We start from the raw sequence: 14146 nt of genomic DNA, 5'->3' as shown, positions 1-14146 counted from the left end.
AAGAATGACAATTATGCAGATGATAAAATGGCATATAAAGAGTGACTATGAGCAAAGTAGCAAATATTAATAAGTACATACGTTATAACCAAAAGAAGAAGGAAAAATAAACATTAGGTACAATAATTTTGTGCAAAATAATAACCAGAACTTTTTTGCACCACTAGGTGGCGTTATTTGATTAGAAATCTCAAGAATGTGACTCCATGCAATGTCCAAAGAAAAAAGGAGGAGAGAAAAGCAAAGTTAATTATGAATTAACTGACAAAAACCTCCTGCTATTCCTCCTAAACTTCTATATAACAGGGTATACAAAGTTTGTTCCTTTCTCTCTCTTCCCCCAGAGACCCGTTCCACTGAGTCACCAAAAAAAAAAAGAAATTATGAGGGAAGGAAAATAACCAGATAAATTTGAGGAGAAAAATAAAGAAAAATAAAAAATAAATGAGTAAATATAATCAAAAAAGAATTGACTCTGCCTGTGCTTCCAAATATCAAGGAAGTCCTTGTCTTCTCACCAGGGGAGATCCCAAAGGATTGCACTTCACACTGCGCCAATGTCTCAGTCACAACAGTGAGGTCTGAGGGCCTTCCCGCCTATAATCAGCAAGGGCCCAGTAAACCCAGAGGATTATTCAATCGCTGGGGCTACAATATCTTGCCCGACACACCAGACAGCTCCGCTCACCTTCGCCCCAGCAGCCACCTCCACTCCGTTGATATTAGCTGCCAAATCAAAGGGCCGGCAGACCAGATCCAATCCAGGCCTAGTATGGCGGGAAGGTGGCCCCACACCGCAACTGCAATGCTCTGAAGCCGCCAGACCAAACCGGGTCTCCCTCCGCCAGCTCGTCCGTCAGGTGCACCGCTCCACAAAATTCTGTCAGGGCTGACCGGACCCGACCAGTAAGTATAACAAACAGGAGCAGCCTCCGCGCGTCTTCCAACTCCCGATCGTCACTCTAATGCAGCGCCGCCTCTCCACAGCTCTCTTCGTCGCCCTCCAGCCGTAGCCTGAGCAGGAGCTTTACAGGGACCCGAATTCTGTCCTCCGGCCAGGTATCTCCTAGCCCTCACAGCGGTGCGGTCAGGATATCTGCAGTTTGGCTTGGCGCCTCGTGGTCTCCCTTCAGACCACAGGTTAGGTCTCCTCCTCTGGAGAGGACAGTGAACGGCAGGGACTCCCGGGCTTGAAAATATGCCTATCCCTGTGATCCCCTTCTCAAGGGGGATCGTATCCCCTATAATCTGCCCGCAGATATAGGCTGAGAGCAAGGATGGCTTCAGATTAAGTCTCACGCTATCAGGGAGCACTGCTAAAACGCGGCCATCTTAGATGGCTCCGCCCCCGGAAGTCCCACAATCTGTTTTTATTTTTATGACTTCACATGGACAACGGTTCAGTTTCAGTCTAGTGCCCTGCAGAACCAGCTTGCCCCCTCCCCATCTGTCTCACCAAAGAGACAGATGGTGAGGGCGCAGAATGGGAGGACATATATGGGGCCAGGATAGGATGACATATATGGAGACACATGGGGGTCAGGATGGGGGACGTTATTACAGGAAGGTGCCAGTACCATGGACATTATTACTGTAGGGGCTAATTAAGGGATATTATTACTGCTGTGATATATTTTATTTTTGAGGATACTGTTTTCTGTTTGGGGGGTCCGGTTACTGTGCATTGTGACACTTTCGCTTTTTTTCTTACTGGCGTAGTGTAGAAAGTGGGGAAAAATTGGGGAATGTGCTCTTGATAACTGTGTTATTTTCTGTCCTGGCTGGAAGAAGTGATGGCGGTCTGCGCTGGATGAAGAAGCAAAGCGAAGATGAATATCTTCAACTAGAGACGTCACAAGTAAATCAGTGTATTACCTGTACACTGACACTATATACTATACACTATGTACAGAGCTCCTGTGTATAATGTCACTGGGGAGTCCCTATATTACCTGTACACTTGCACTTTTCAGTGTATACTATGTACTGAGCTCTTGTTCTTAATGGCATTTATGGTAATATAAGTTTTGTGTTTTTTCATTAATGATCAGTATTCTAGTATTCAGTCACTAAGTGGTGGTAATATGTGGTCTAGTCATGGTGTGGTGGTATTTGTTCCTTGAATGTGGTATTATTCGGTCACTATGTGGTGGTAATATGTGGTCTGGTCATAGTGTAGCGGCATTTGTCCCTGTATGCTGTATTATTCGGTCACTATGTGGTGGTAATATATGGTCCAACCATTGTGTGATGGTATTTGTCCCTTGTAGGTTGTATTATTCGTTCACTATGTGGTGGTAATATGTGGTCCGACTATGGTGTGGCTGTATTTCTCCCTGTATGTGGTATTATTCAGTCACTATATGGTGGTAATATGTGGTCTGACTATTATATGATGGTAAGGTCCATAGAGGTATGGTTGGATTAGTTGTGTGTGAAAGAACTTGTGTCATGACTCCTAGCTCGCTCTGTTCTCCGGGATACTTCTGAAGGTGAAGATGCCGGGCCACGTACCTTGCCTTATCTCCTGAATATGCCCTCCATCTGTACTCTTCCCCCACCCAGGGAAGAGGGGAGTAGTTGTGCACCGTAGTACAACAACCAGACGAACAAGGTAACAAGGTATACAAATATTCACTCACATATAACAGAAGAATGCACCAGGGAGTGAAGAATGGTGTAAAACCAAAGTAGGAAAGGGAATTATCACACTTACTAAACCAAGCAACAGTCACAGATAAACCCACCAAATGCCTTCTCATATAACCACCAAACAACTATCCTCCCAGCCATGTAGCAAAAGCTTGCTCTGACTATGTGTGTCAGTCAGGACCCAGATTATATAGGGGATAGGAGTGGCTAACCATGCTCAGCTGAGAGCCTTAGCTCCCAGAGCACTCAAATATGGACGATTAATCCCTGTACAGCCAAAATAAATTTACACTGTTTAAAAAGAAGGTGAAGTGCTTCTTTGCAGTGCAGGAGTAGAAGCTAGAAGCAATCAGACGCTGCGGTCTTCTGGCTCCACACTGTTGTGGTAACCCTGTGACAATTTGATTGTTCAGCATCTATCTCAACCCATCGAACACTTTTGGTATGAACTACAATGGAGTTTGTGAGCCAGGTCCTTTTGTCCAACATCAGTGTTTGACCTCACAAATGATCTTCTGGAAAAATTCCAACAGACACACTCTTAAACCTTGAGGAAAGCTTTCCCCAAAGAGTGAGAACTGTTTTAGCTGCAAAGGGAGAATAACACCATATTATTGCCTATGGATTTAGTATGGAACGGGCGAGTGTGCTCAAATAAGGTGTTATCCAAGCATGCTCAAGTGCTAATAGAGTATCTTTGAGTATGTTTGAGTCCCCACGGCTGCACGTCTCATGGCTGTTCGACAGCTGCAACACATACAGGGATTACCTGTTTGTTAGGCAATCCCTGCATGTGTTGCCACTGTCGAACAGCCCCGAGACAGACAGCCACGGGGACTCAAACATAGTATTAGAGCATGCTAGATACTCTATTAGCACTCGAGCATGCTTGGATAACACTTTATCTGAGCATGGTCGCTCATCACTAGATATCGTTACTGCTGTATGGTGTAATGTGTAGGTGTTCTAATAATTTTATCCGTATACTATATATCCATATATATATATTGTTAATTATTATAAGACCAATTTAACACAAGCATGCTATATGTACATTTCTGTGCTCATATTCTGTACTAATCAAGTCAGCATTTGTGGACATAACATGGATGCAGTGATGTGCTTATTATGCACTTGTAAAATTGGCCTAATAATGACTTGGATGCAATAGAATATTAATATTGGAAACTAGTGACCTATCAAAAGTGCGCAAATACAAAACTAGAATATTCAAGGTTTCACAGGAAAACACAACCAGCTGTTCATCCCTCCCACCTAGTATCTTACCTGCAAGAGACATTTGCTGACATCACTTGCACATAGAGCTTTGTTGCAACCAGCTACTGATGGGATCAGAGTGCAGTACGTTATGGCCAATACGAGCCCTGTCAGATGCCATGATTTAACCTGCCCAAAATAAAACACATCATGACCAGCATAACTCCAGCAATGTGTAACCATACCCTCATACACTAACTATAACTACATTATACACTGCTCAAAAAAACTAAAGGGAACACATAAACAACAGAATATAACTTCAAGTAAATCAAACTTCTGTGAAATCAAACTGTCCACTTAGGAAACAACACTGTTTGACAATCAATTTCACATGCTGTTGTGCAAATGGAATAGACAACACATGGAAATTATTGGCAATTATCAAGACACACTCAATAAAGGAGTGTGCAGGTGGGGACCACAGACCACATCTCAGTACCAATGCTTTCTGGTTGATGTTTTGGTCACTTTGAATGTTGGTTGTACTTTCACACTCGTGGTAGCATGAGAAGGACTCTACAACCCACACAAGTGGCTCATGTAGTGCAGCTCATCCAGGATGGCACATCAATGCGAGCTGTGGCAAGGTTTTCTGTGTCTGTCAGCGTAGTGTCCAGAGGCTGGAGGCGCTACCAGGAGACACACCAGTACACCAGGAGACATGGAGGGGGCCATAGGAGGGCAACAACCCAGCAGCAGGACCGCTTCCTCAGACTTTGTGCAAGGAGGAACAGGAGAAGCACTGCCAGAGCCCTGGAAAATGACCTCCAGCAGGCCACAAATGTCCATGTGTCTGCACAAATGGTTAGAAACCAACTCCATGAGGATGGTCTGATTGCCTGACATCCACAGATGGGGGTTGGGCTCACAGCCCAACACCGTGCAGGACGCTTGGCATTTGCCACAAAACACCAGGATTGGCAAATTCGCCACTGGCACCCTGTGCTCTTCACATATGAAAGCAGGTTCACACTGAGCACACGTGACAGAATCTGGAGACGCCGTGGAGAGCGATCTGCTCCCTAACCTTGCAACATCCTTCAGCTTGACCGGTTTGGCAGGGGGTCAGTAATGGTGTGGGGTGGCATTTCTTTGGAGGGCCGCACAGCCCTCCATGTGCTCGCCAGAGGTAGCCTGACTGCCATTAGGTACCGAGATGAGATCCTCAGACCCCTTGTGAGACCATGTGCTGGTGCGGTTGTCCCTGGGTTCTTCCAAATGCAAGACAATCCCAGACCTCATGTGGCTGGAGTATGTCAGCAGTTCCTGCAAGATGAAGGCATTGAAGCTATGGACTGGCCCGCCCGTTCCCCAGACCTGAATCTGATTGAACACATCTGGGACATCATGTCTCGCACCATCCATCAACATCATGTTGCACCACAGACTGTCCAGGAGTTGGCAGATGCTTTAGTCCAGGTCTGGTAGGAGATCCCTAAGGAGACCATCTGCCGCCTCATCAGGAGCAAGCCCATGCGTTGTAGAGAGGTCATACAGGCACGTGGAGGCCACACATATTACTGAGCATCATTTCCTTGTCTTGAGGCATTTCCACTGAAGTTGGTTCAGCTTGTAACTTCATTTTCCACTTTGATTTTGAGCATCATTCCAACTCCAGACCTCCGTGGGATATTAGTTGTGATTTACGTTGATCATTTTTAGGTTTTATTGTTCTCAACACATTCCACTATGTAAGGAATAAAGATTTACAACTGGAAAATTTCATTCAGTGATATCTAGGATGTGGGATTTTAATGTTCCCTATATTTTTTGAGCAGTGTATATACTATTCATTTTACTTGGAGCCACAACATGTATCCTTATGCAATAGCTTAAAAGTATGCTAATTGGAGGTAGATGCGCACATTGTGCGGATATTTATGCAGGTATTACTTCGTTACTTAAACTACAGGTCAAAAGTTTGGACACAGTTGTTCCTGCAATGGTTTTCCTTGTTCTTATTGGAATGTGCACATTGTAGATTTAAACTAAAGGCAACAAAGGAAACATGTATGGAAACAAGGAGTAAAGAAAAACATAGCAATTTTGCCAGAATATATATAATATCTTACATTTTTCAAAGTACCCTCCTTGAGAAATCCCTGGATTACAAATTATAGAGGGGACTTGTACAGACAATAGACATTACAGCATAACAGAAATCACAGTTCAAAACAGATACCAGGAGGAATGAGGGCCTTGCTCGCAAGCTTACAAACTATGAGGAAAAGGGGAGACACGAGAGGTGGATGGTAACAATTGCTTTAGTTATTTGGACCAGCCATAGTGTAAGGATCGGGTGTTCATGTAAAGCTGCATGAACCAGTTAACTGCCTAAGTATGTAGCAGTACAGACATAGAGTGTTATTAACTGCATAAAGTGTATGAGAACATGATGAGAGGAACCTGATTATGTTTTTTTTTTTTTTTTTTAATGGGCCACACAGGGATAGTTAGGTTAATGCATTGAGGCGGTAGGCCAGTCTGAACAGATGAGTTTTTAGGGCACGCTTAAAACTGTGGGGATTGGGGATTAATCGTATTAACCTGGGTAGTGCATTCCAAAGAATCGGCGCAGCACGTGTAAAGTCCTGGAGACGGGAGTGGGAAGTTCTGATTATTGAGGATGCTAACCTGAGGTCATTAGCGGAGCGGAGGGCACAGGTAGGGTGGTAGACTGAGACCAGAGAGGAGATGTAGGGTGGTGCTGAGCCATGGAGTGTTTTGGAGATAAACACCTGGAATAACTTTCAGTGAACAGGTATGGCAATGTCAAGAGTACATTTGTGAAATTACAGGCCTTCAGAAAATGGTTGTGTTTTTCCATACATTGCTGAGCCATATTCCACAGCTGTCGTAAGCCAAAATATGGAAGGAGTCACTCAACTAAGAGAAATGACAGTCCATCTTTACTTTAGGAAATGAAGGTCTGTCAATCTGGAAAATGTCTAGAATCTTGTATGCAAATTGCCTCTTCTGAGAAAGAGGACTTAACTCTATAGCGCCACCACTTCCAACAGGTGGCGCTATAGAGTTAAGTCCTCTTTTTCTCAGAAGAGGCAATTTGCATATTTAATTTCCCAGAGGAGCATTGTACGGCAAATAAGCCTCCTTACCTTGACAAGCCAGAGATGGGATGTCACTCTCCATAAGGAGAAACGATACCCCTTAGAATCTTGTAGTCATGAAAACCATCGATCACTATTATGAAACTGGCTCTCATGAGGACCACTGCAGGAAAAGAATACCTCTGCTGCAGAGGATATGTTCATCGGAGTTATCAACCTCAGAAACTGCAAATTAACAGCACCTGAGATAAGGACTCTCATAAACTATACACAAATATCAAGTTATCTCATCTTCAACTCTCCAAAGGAAACGGCAAGAAGCAGGTCTTTATGGTCCAGTAGTTGCAAAGAAGCAAGTACTGAGGAATGCGGCTATCAGGTGTGTATTTCCGAGGCAGTGTTGGTACATAGTTCGGTGCAACTTTGATACCTATTCCACAACTGTTCTAAGCCAGAATATAGCAAGAGCCACTCAATTAAGTAAAGAGAAATTATCCATCATAACCTTAAGGCATGGTCAGTCAATCTGGAAAATTGCTAGAAATGTTAAGGTATCCACAAGTGCAGTCATAAAATCCATCAATCGCTATGATTAGCTTTGCCAATCTCAGAAACTGCAACTTAAATGGGCCAACTTGTCTGCTGTGCTATTAATAGTATCAGCGTCCTCAGGATGCCGATACTATTAACAGTTGTGAAGGAGCACAGAGCTGCAGGCTCCTCACGCAGGCAGGTTGTGAGCATCTCTTCTGCTGGGGGCCTACCAGAGGCCGGCGCACGCAGGTGATGTCGGCGGTGCAATGACATCACTGCATTGTGCTGCCAGCATCCATTGAGAGACCAGATATAAGAGGAGACAGATGCTGTGGAAGGAGTCTGGATTAGGTGAGTATAAGGACTTTTTTTAAATTTATGGGGGTCTGTGGGGGACCAGCATGCTGTTTGGGGATCATCATACTATATGGTCGACTGTGGAGTGGACCATCATACTATATAGGGGTCTGTTTGGTGACCATCATACTATATGGGGGGCTGTGGGGTGGACCACCATACTATGTAGGGTGTTGTTTGGGAGGACATCATACTATATGAGGGGTTGTGGGGTGGACCATCATAATATAAAGGGTGTTGTTGGGTGGAGCATCATACTAGATGGGGGGCTGTTGGTGGGACCATTTTACTATATAGAGGACTTTTTGGGGACCATCATACTTTATAGGGGTATGTGGGGGGTCTTCATAGTGTATGGGGGATGTGGTGGACATTATACTGTGTGGAAGTCTATGGGGTACATTACATTATGTGGGGGGCTGTGGTGATTTTCATACTGTATGGAGTGATTAAGGGCAACACTGAAGCTGCGCTCCCTAACAGCCTGCACTGCGGTGACCTCTGGACCATGGGAAAATGCCAGTGCATTTTCCCACAGTCCAGAGTTCACTGCAGTTCAGGCCGGCAAGGAGGGCAGCCTCAGTGATGTCACAGCTAGTCACTGAAGCGGCGCTCGCAGCATCTCATTCACCAGTGGTTTTTCAGCCAGGACGGTCTCATCTTGGCACCATCCAGGTTGAAAACTATATATCCCCCAGATATGGATTACTGCGTGGGACACAACGACGGACAGATATGGGTATATTGTTGGTTTGTTATTTTACTTTTATTACAGGAGATTGAGGGCTTCGCAGAAATTAGGTGAGGTCGTAAGTATGGTTTAATTAAGAATATTAAAGGAGTTTGTGTCTTTATTTCAATTAAAGGATTATTTACTGGGTGTCTGTTTTCTTTACAATTTGACTATGGGGTTAGTAATAGAGGCGCCTTATTGACACCTTTCCATTACTAACCTCGGGGCTTGGTGTCACCTGACGGTGACATCAACCCCCCCAACTATTGCCCCACTTGCCACCACTACAGGGCAAGTGGGAAGAGCGAGGCTAAGTGCTAGAATTGGTGCATCTTAGAGATGCGCCTTTTCTGGGGCAGCTGAGAGCATTGAACTCGTATGACACTCACATGAGACTCGCATGTCACTCGTCCGTTTTTTCAGTCATGATATCGGAACGTTTTTTTTCTCGCATATGGGTATGTACCCTTAGGCATACATTACAAGGTAATGGTTTTCAGTATTAAGCTACATACTTCACAAAATACATAGTATATTTGCTTTTATGACCTTCATAAAACCAGGTGGGGATCATAAAGGTATGAAGAAAGCAAATGGTTGTCTTCTTTTGGATCTCTTCCTGACTCTACTTAATTTTTTTCATGCATGTAACAAAAAAAATCAAAGAAAAAGCTATTAAACATGAAATCCAAGGCATTTTTTTACAACCACCAAAACGGGATGCAAAAAATTATGTGAGATTAGTCTAAAGGCTTCACACATTGTAGATTTGAATATTGAAAACCCACAGTGGATTACAGTAGCAGCAAGTGAATCTCATCCATATGCTGCTGTGAATTTCCACACAAATTGACTTGCGCCATGGATTTTTTTAAAATTTCCTGCATGTAAATTCTTTTTTCAGTTTTACACTGTGCAGTTCACGTTGCAATACATAGGGTGAAATCAAAACAAAATCCGCATGTAACACAGTCCGGATTTGTTGTTGATCTAACACAAAATCCAAAACTGATGTTTTTTTTCCTTCACGTTTGAACATCCCAAATAGAGGTTTGAGAAAATAAATGTACTGACCACATACAGAATAATAATGAGTGGCGAAGATACTACATTTTACTTTTTCACCGCTCATATTTATATTTTGGGTTCACTTTCGTTAAGGTGTCTTTTTCATTCTGAAATTAGAATCGCCGTATGTCTAGTTTTCCAGTACATGAATATCACTGTTCTTATCATAGTCAGCATTTACCGTAAATTAGAGTAAATTTTATAGCTATTTGGAAATCTATGATTACTAGTGGTACTTTAAGTAACACAATTGATCTTTTGGGAAGACTGATATGCAACCCTAAATGAAAGCATGACTAAATAACACAAGGAATTAAGGGCAACCCCCCAAAATACAGTGCAGCAGCAAACAAGTGTGGACCAGGCCAGTAATAGACGTACCCACATTACAACTCGTAGTATCCCACTCCAATACCTACACCTTACCTTCAAGTCCATGTTCACCTACAATCTTGTGGCCAAAACCAGTGTTTCTTCTTAGCTTCGCTTATTGTAGAGTGCTGTATGGAAGGACTGTGTGTGGCTGAGGAGACTGGTTTGCAAGAAAAGGGGGAAGTGTGATGAGTTTAAGAAAAAGAGTGGGGGCCTGAGAGTGAAGGAGGGTGGTAAGAAGGAGAGGGAAGGCTGTCTCGGAGTGACCAAACTTCTACGGGGAGTCAAAAGAAAAACATGTGGAAAAGATTATAATTTGGAATGGAGCCAAGATAAAATGTAGAGCTGAAGGTAGAGAGGAAACAGCCACAGGGGGGAGGGTTAATCAATAGGGATGAGTGAAGAACACTGAGGGAGGGAGACGTGAGTGATGGAAAATGTGGCACTTTTTATGTTCAAGCTCCCAGAACCTCTCATCCTTTACATATATCCATAGACACAAAGTCTGCTGTGCCTCGTAACTACACAAGTCCAACACAGGGTTACTTGCCAGGCCTGTCATCTGTGGTGGAAAATGTTTTATCCAAACACACTTATTATTTATTGCCCCAGAGTATGTCATTACTTGGATGACAAGGTGATGAGCAAACAGATTAGCTCAGGGTAAAACATCCGCCAATGCTCAGGAGTAAATTTAGGTAAATTTTCCTCTCAACATATTCATGCAATTTCCAGTACCATATTTTTAAGCAGGTTCCGCAGTGTGGCTGCATATACCAGAGATTGTGGACAAGTAAGAGGCTAAGGCCATCTGTATATCCATGATTTCCTCCTGTACAAATAGCATTTCATTAAGTTACATAACGAACGGTGTGTCTTCACTTTTGTGCCTCAGAGCACCTAGTCTCGTGTTGTGGTTTGTTTCCAATCTTTGGATCTCATGTCTATCATTTCTGGAGATGTACATCATTTTGACAGAAAAAAATAGCTGGAATCAGTAGCAGAGGCTTCATGACATAAATGGACATAATAAGTAGAGTGATCACACAAAACGGGATTCGGACACTTTATTCCACAGTCCTGTTCATTTGTCAACAGATATTGCATTTTATTAAGTCAGTAACAGGAGTAATGATAAGGCAACTTGAAGGCCTCCGAGGTGGAAAAACTATTTATACATGCTTCTTTCATAACCCAAGAATGATTGCAGTATTATAAGGAGTATATGCCAACCTGAACAAAGGTTAGAGTGCTGTGATTGTACAGTAGATTATAGCTGAAGAATACAGTCTGGTCTTTACACATCACCCGAGACAGAGTCACCAGCAGGACTATAATATACTATTCCATTTGTAATTCTGAATCCTACAGTGTTACAAATAGCATGGAGCACTCTGCTTCTTGTTGAGATAGAGTTTGACTCCCTTGATAATAGACAGAAATTCATTCATATGCCCATGTAAAAGAAATGGGCTGTTTGCCATCATTTGTTATTGATGGTCCTCAATATCAGAATACATGGAAGTGGGTTTTTTTTCATTCGATTATCTCATTTTCAATTTCATGACATTTTGGATTATCAGATAGATCAACCATAACTTGTCCTGGTCACTGTATTCAGAGTTAATTATAACATGGCATATATATTCTAAACATAGAGAAAACTGCTTAACCCAAGCCTCAAATATTTTACTACTAGAGATCTATTCTAATATATCATTCATTACAAGATAACCTAATATTGCTTACTGCATGAGCAACAGGCTACTTACATCCATAAGCTATAGTATACATACTAGACAATCTTCCTCTCTACAGTACACACCATTTTACTTGTAGAAATCACAGGACAAAACATCATGCACACATCTAGAAAACGTATACAGTGCTGAGTAGTCTAAGAAGGAGCCTACAAGGCAACTAGAGCCACACGATTCCCTGAGAATCCATGTTGTCCCAATCTTATTTGTGCTCCACTGATTAGTTAATCTACAGGTTTTTATACATTACAAATTACAACACTTTTTAGCTCCATGCTGTGGAAACTGAATAAACAATAATTTGTGCATACATGTACGCTAAGAGTATTTCTATATTACTTTACTAGCATTTTTATGACTTCACAGCCCTCACCCCATAAATATCCTAATTTAGGAACATCACCTCTTACTACAGTATAAGCCATACTTCTGCCACAACTTGACAGTAATGTTAGCACAACTAATCAACATTCTCTAATCCTTTCATTTACTTGATTATCATGCTTGACTGTATTCTTTTTTATATACAGCAAGAATTGGCTAAAAATATAATGTGGACTGATTAAAAAAAGGTTACTAGCAGTGATCAGCTCAGCCACCAGCTCTAGTAAACGCAGAAGTTCAAGTCCACCCAATACCATTACTAATAGACAATCTTACATGTTCCTACAATCCAACCCCAGTAGTAATAATTTTCCTCCTGTAGATCCTTTACTTACAATTTACAATCTCGATTGATGTGAGACAACTGGTTTTACTATTTCAGTCCATCAGAATGGTGTAAACTAGGTGTTTGTAGGAACCTTCATTACACGACTAATAGAAGCTAAGTTGGTGGCACCATATACAGTACCTAGCATCAAGCTGGAATAAAGTCTTCGGAGTACAGCTGATTTAGGCTATGCTCATACTCACAGCCTCCACTGGCAGTTCAGTCACATTATTCCCGCTGTCAAAATGAGGTAGGTACATTTTCACTGAGACCCAACCGATTCCACTAAAACTTACCAGGGTTTATTGGGTGAGATCGATTGTGTGATGGAGTCGACACATTGTGAATTCTCTTATAAGTGGAAGCCAAAATGCAGATGTGAATAGAATCTTACATACAATAATTCTCCCAAAAATGTCTTCCAGCTGAATATCATGTAATATATATGGAACCAGTCTCATAAATTATTCTATTTATTGAACATCTCCAATCGCAACCAAATTTATTTATCCGTCCAAAACAGTCCACTGAATTTAAGTAATGTAACCATGTACTTTCTGGTAATAATGGATCAGACTCCTGATATACTGCATAAGAAATAATAAAGACAGTAATTAAAATGAGCAGCCTCAATAAAGACTATTTCATCTACATTTACCAAACGGGAAGATGCAGTTTGTGTCAGTTGTTCAACCATCATTTTAATGGCAATTCCTGAGCTGCTAAGGCGGATGCTCCAGAGAGACTAAGGGTACTGTCACACAGTACCATTTTGATCGCTACGACGGTACGATTCGTGACGTTCTAGCGATATCGTTACGATATCGCAGTGTCTGACACGCAGCAGCAATCAGGGATCCTGCTGAGAATCGTACGTCGTAGCAGATCATATGGAACTTTCTTTCGTCGCTTGATCACCTGCTGACATCGCTGGATCGTTGTGTGTGACAGCGATCCAGCGATGTGTTCGCTTGTAACCAGGGTAAACATCGGGTAACTAAGCGCAGGGCCGCGCTTAGTAACCCGATGTTTACCGTGGTTACCAGCGTAAACGTAAAAAAAACAAACAGTACATACTCACATTCCGGTGTCTGTCCTCCGGCGTCTCAGCTTCTCTGCAGTGTGAGCGCCGGCCAGCCAGAAAGCGAGCACAGCGGTGACGTCTGACGTCACCGCTGTGCTTTCCGGCTATGGCGCTTACACAGTGGAGAGAAGCAGAACGCCGGGGGACAGACACCGGAATGTGAGTATGTAGTGTTTGGGTTTTTTTACGTTTACGCTGGTAACCACGGTAAACATCGGGTTACTAAGCGCGGCCCTGCGCTTAGTAACCCGATGTTTACCCTGGTTACCCGGGGACTTCGGCATCGCTCCAGCGCCGTGATTGCAACGTGTGACCGCAGTCTACGACGCTGGAGCGATAATCATACGATCGCTGCGACGTCACGGATCGTGCCGTCGTAGCGATTAAAATGGTACTGTGTGAGAGTACCCTAAGTAAACGGTATATCTACAGAAGTCTTTGTATTTTCATGAGTAACACAAAGGTACAGTGTAGGTAGAGACAAAGGTGGCAGGCACTTTAGCAGTGGTTGAACAGTCAGTTTCC

The 14146-nt window shown here is 42.8% G+C and overlaps 1 protein-coding gene across 1 annotated transcript in view; it reads right to left on the bottom strand.

The window, feature by feature from the left end:
* Positions 1-10241, bottom strand: part of LOC143817897 (twisted gastrulation protein homolog 1-A-like) — a 32238-nt gene extending 21997 nt beyond the window's left edge. Inside the window, exons 1-2 of the mRNA XM_077299367.1 lie at positions 10120-10241; positions 3940-4059 (exon numbers count right to left, since the gene is read on the bottom strand). Of these exons, the coding sequence (XP_077155482.1) occupies positions 3940-4059; positions 10120-10131 (132 nt within the window). The 5' untranslated portion in view covers positions 10132-10241. The remainder of the gene's footprint in view (positions 1-3939; positions 4060-10119) is intronic.
* Between the last annotated feature and the right edge of the window lie 3905 nt (positions 10242-14146).

This window comes from Ranitomeya variabilis, chromosome 1 (genome assembly GCF_051348905.1).
Source record: "Ranitomeya variabilis isolate aRanVar5 chromosome 1, aRanVar5.hap1, whole genome shotgun sequence".
Lineage (NCBI taxonomy): Eukaryota > Metazoa > Chordata > Amphibia > Anura > Dendrobatidae > Ranitomeya > Ranitomeya variabilis.
This window is presented reverse-complemented; position numbering and strand designations above follow the sequence as displayed.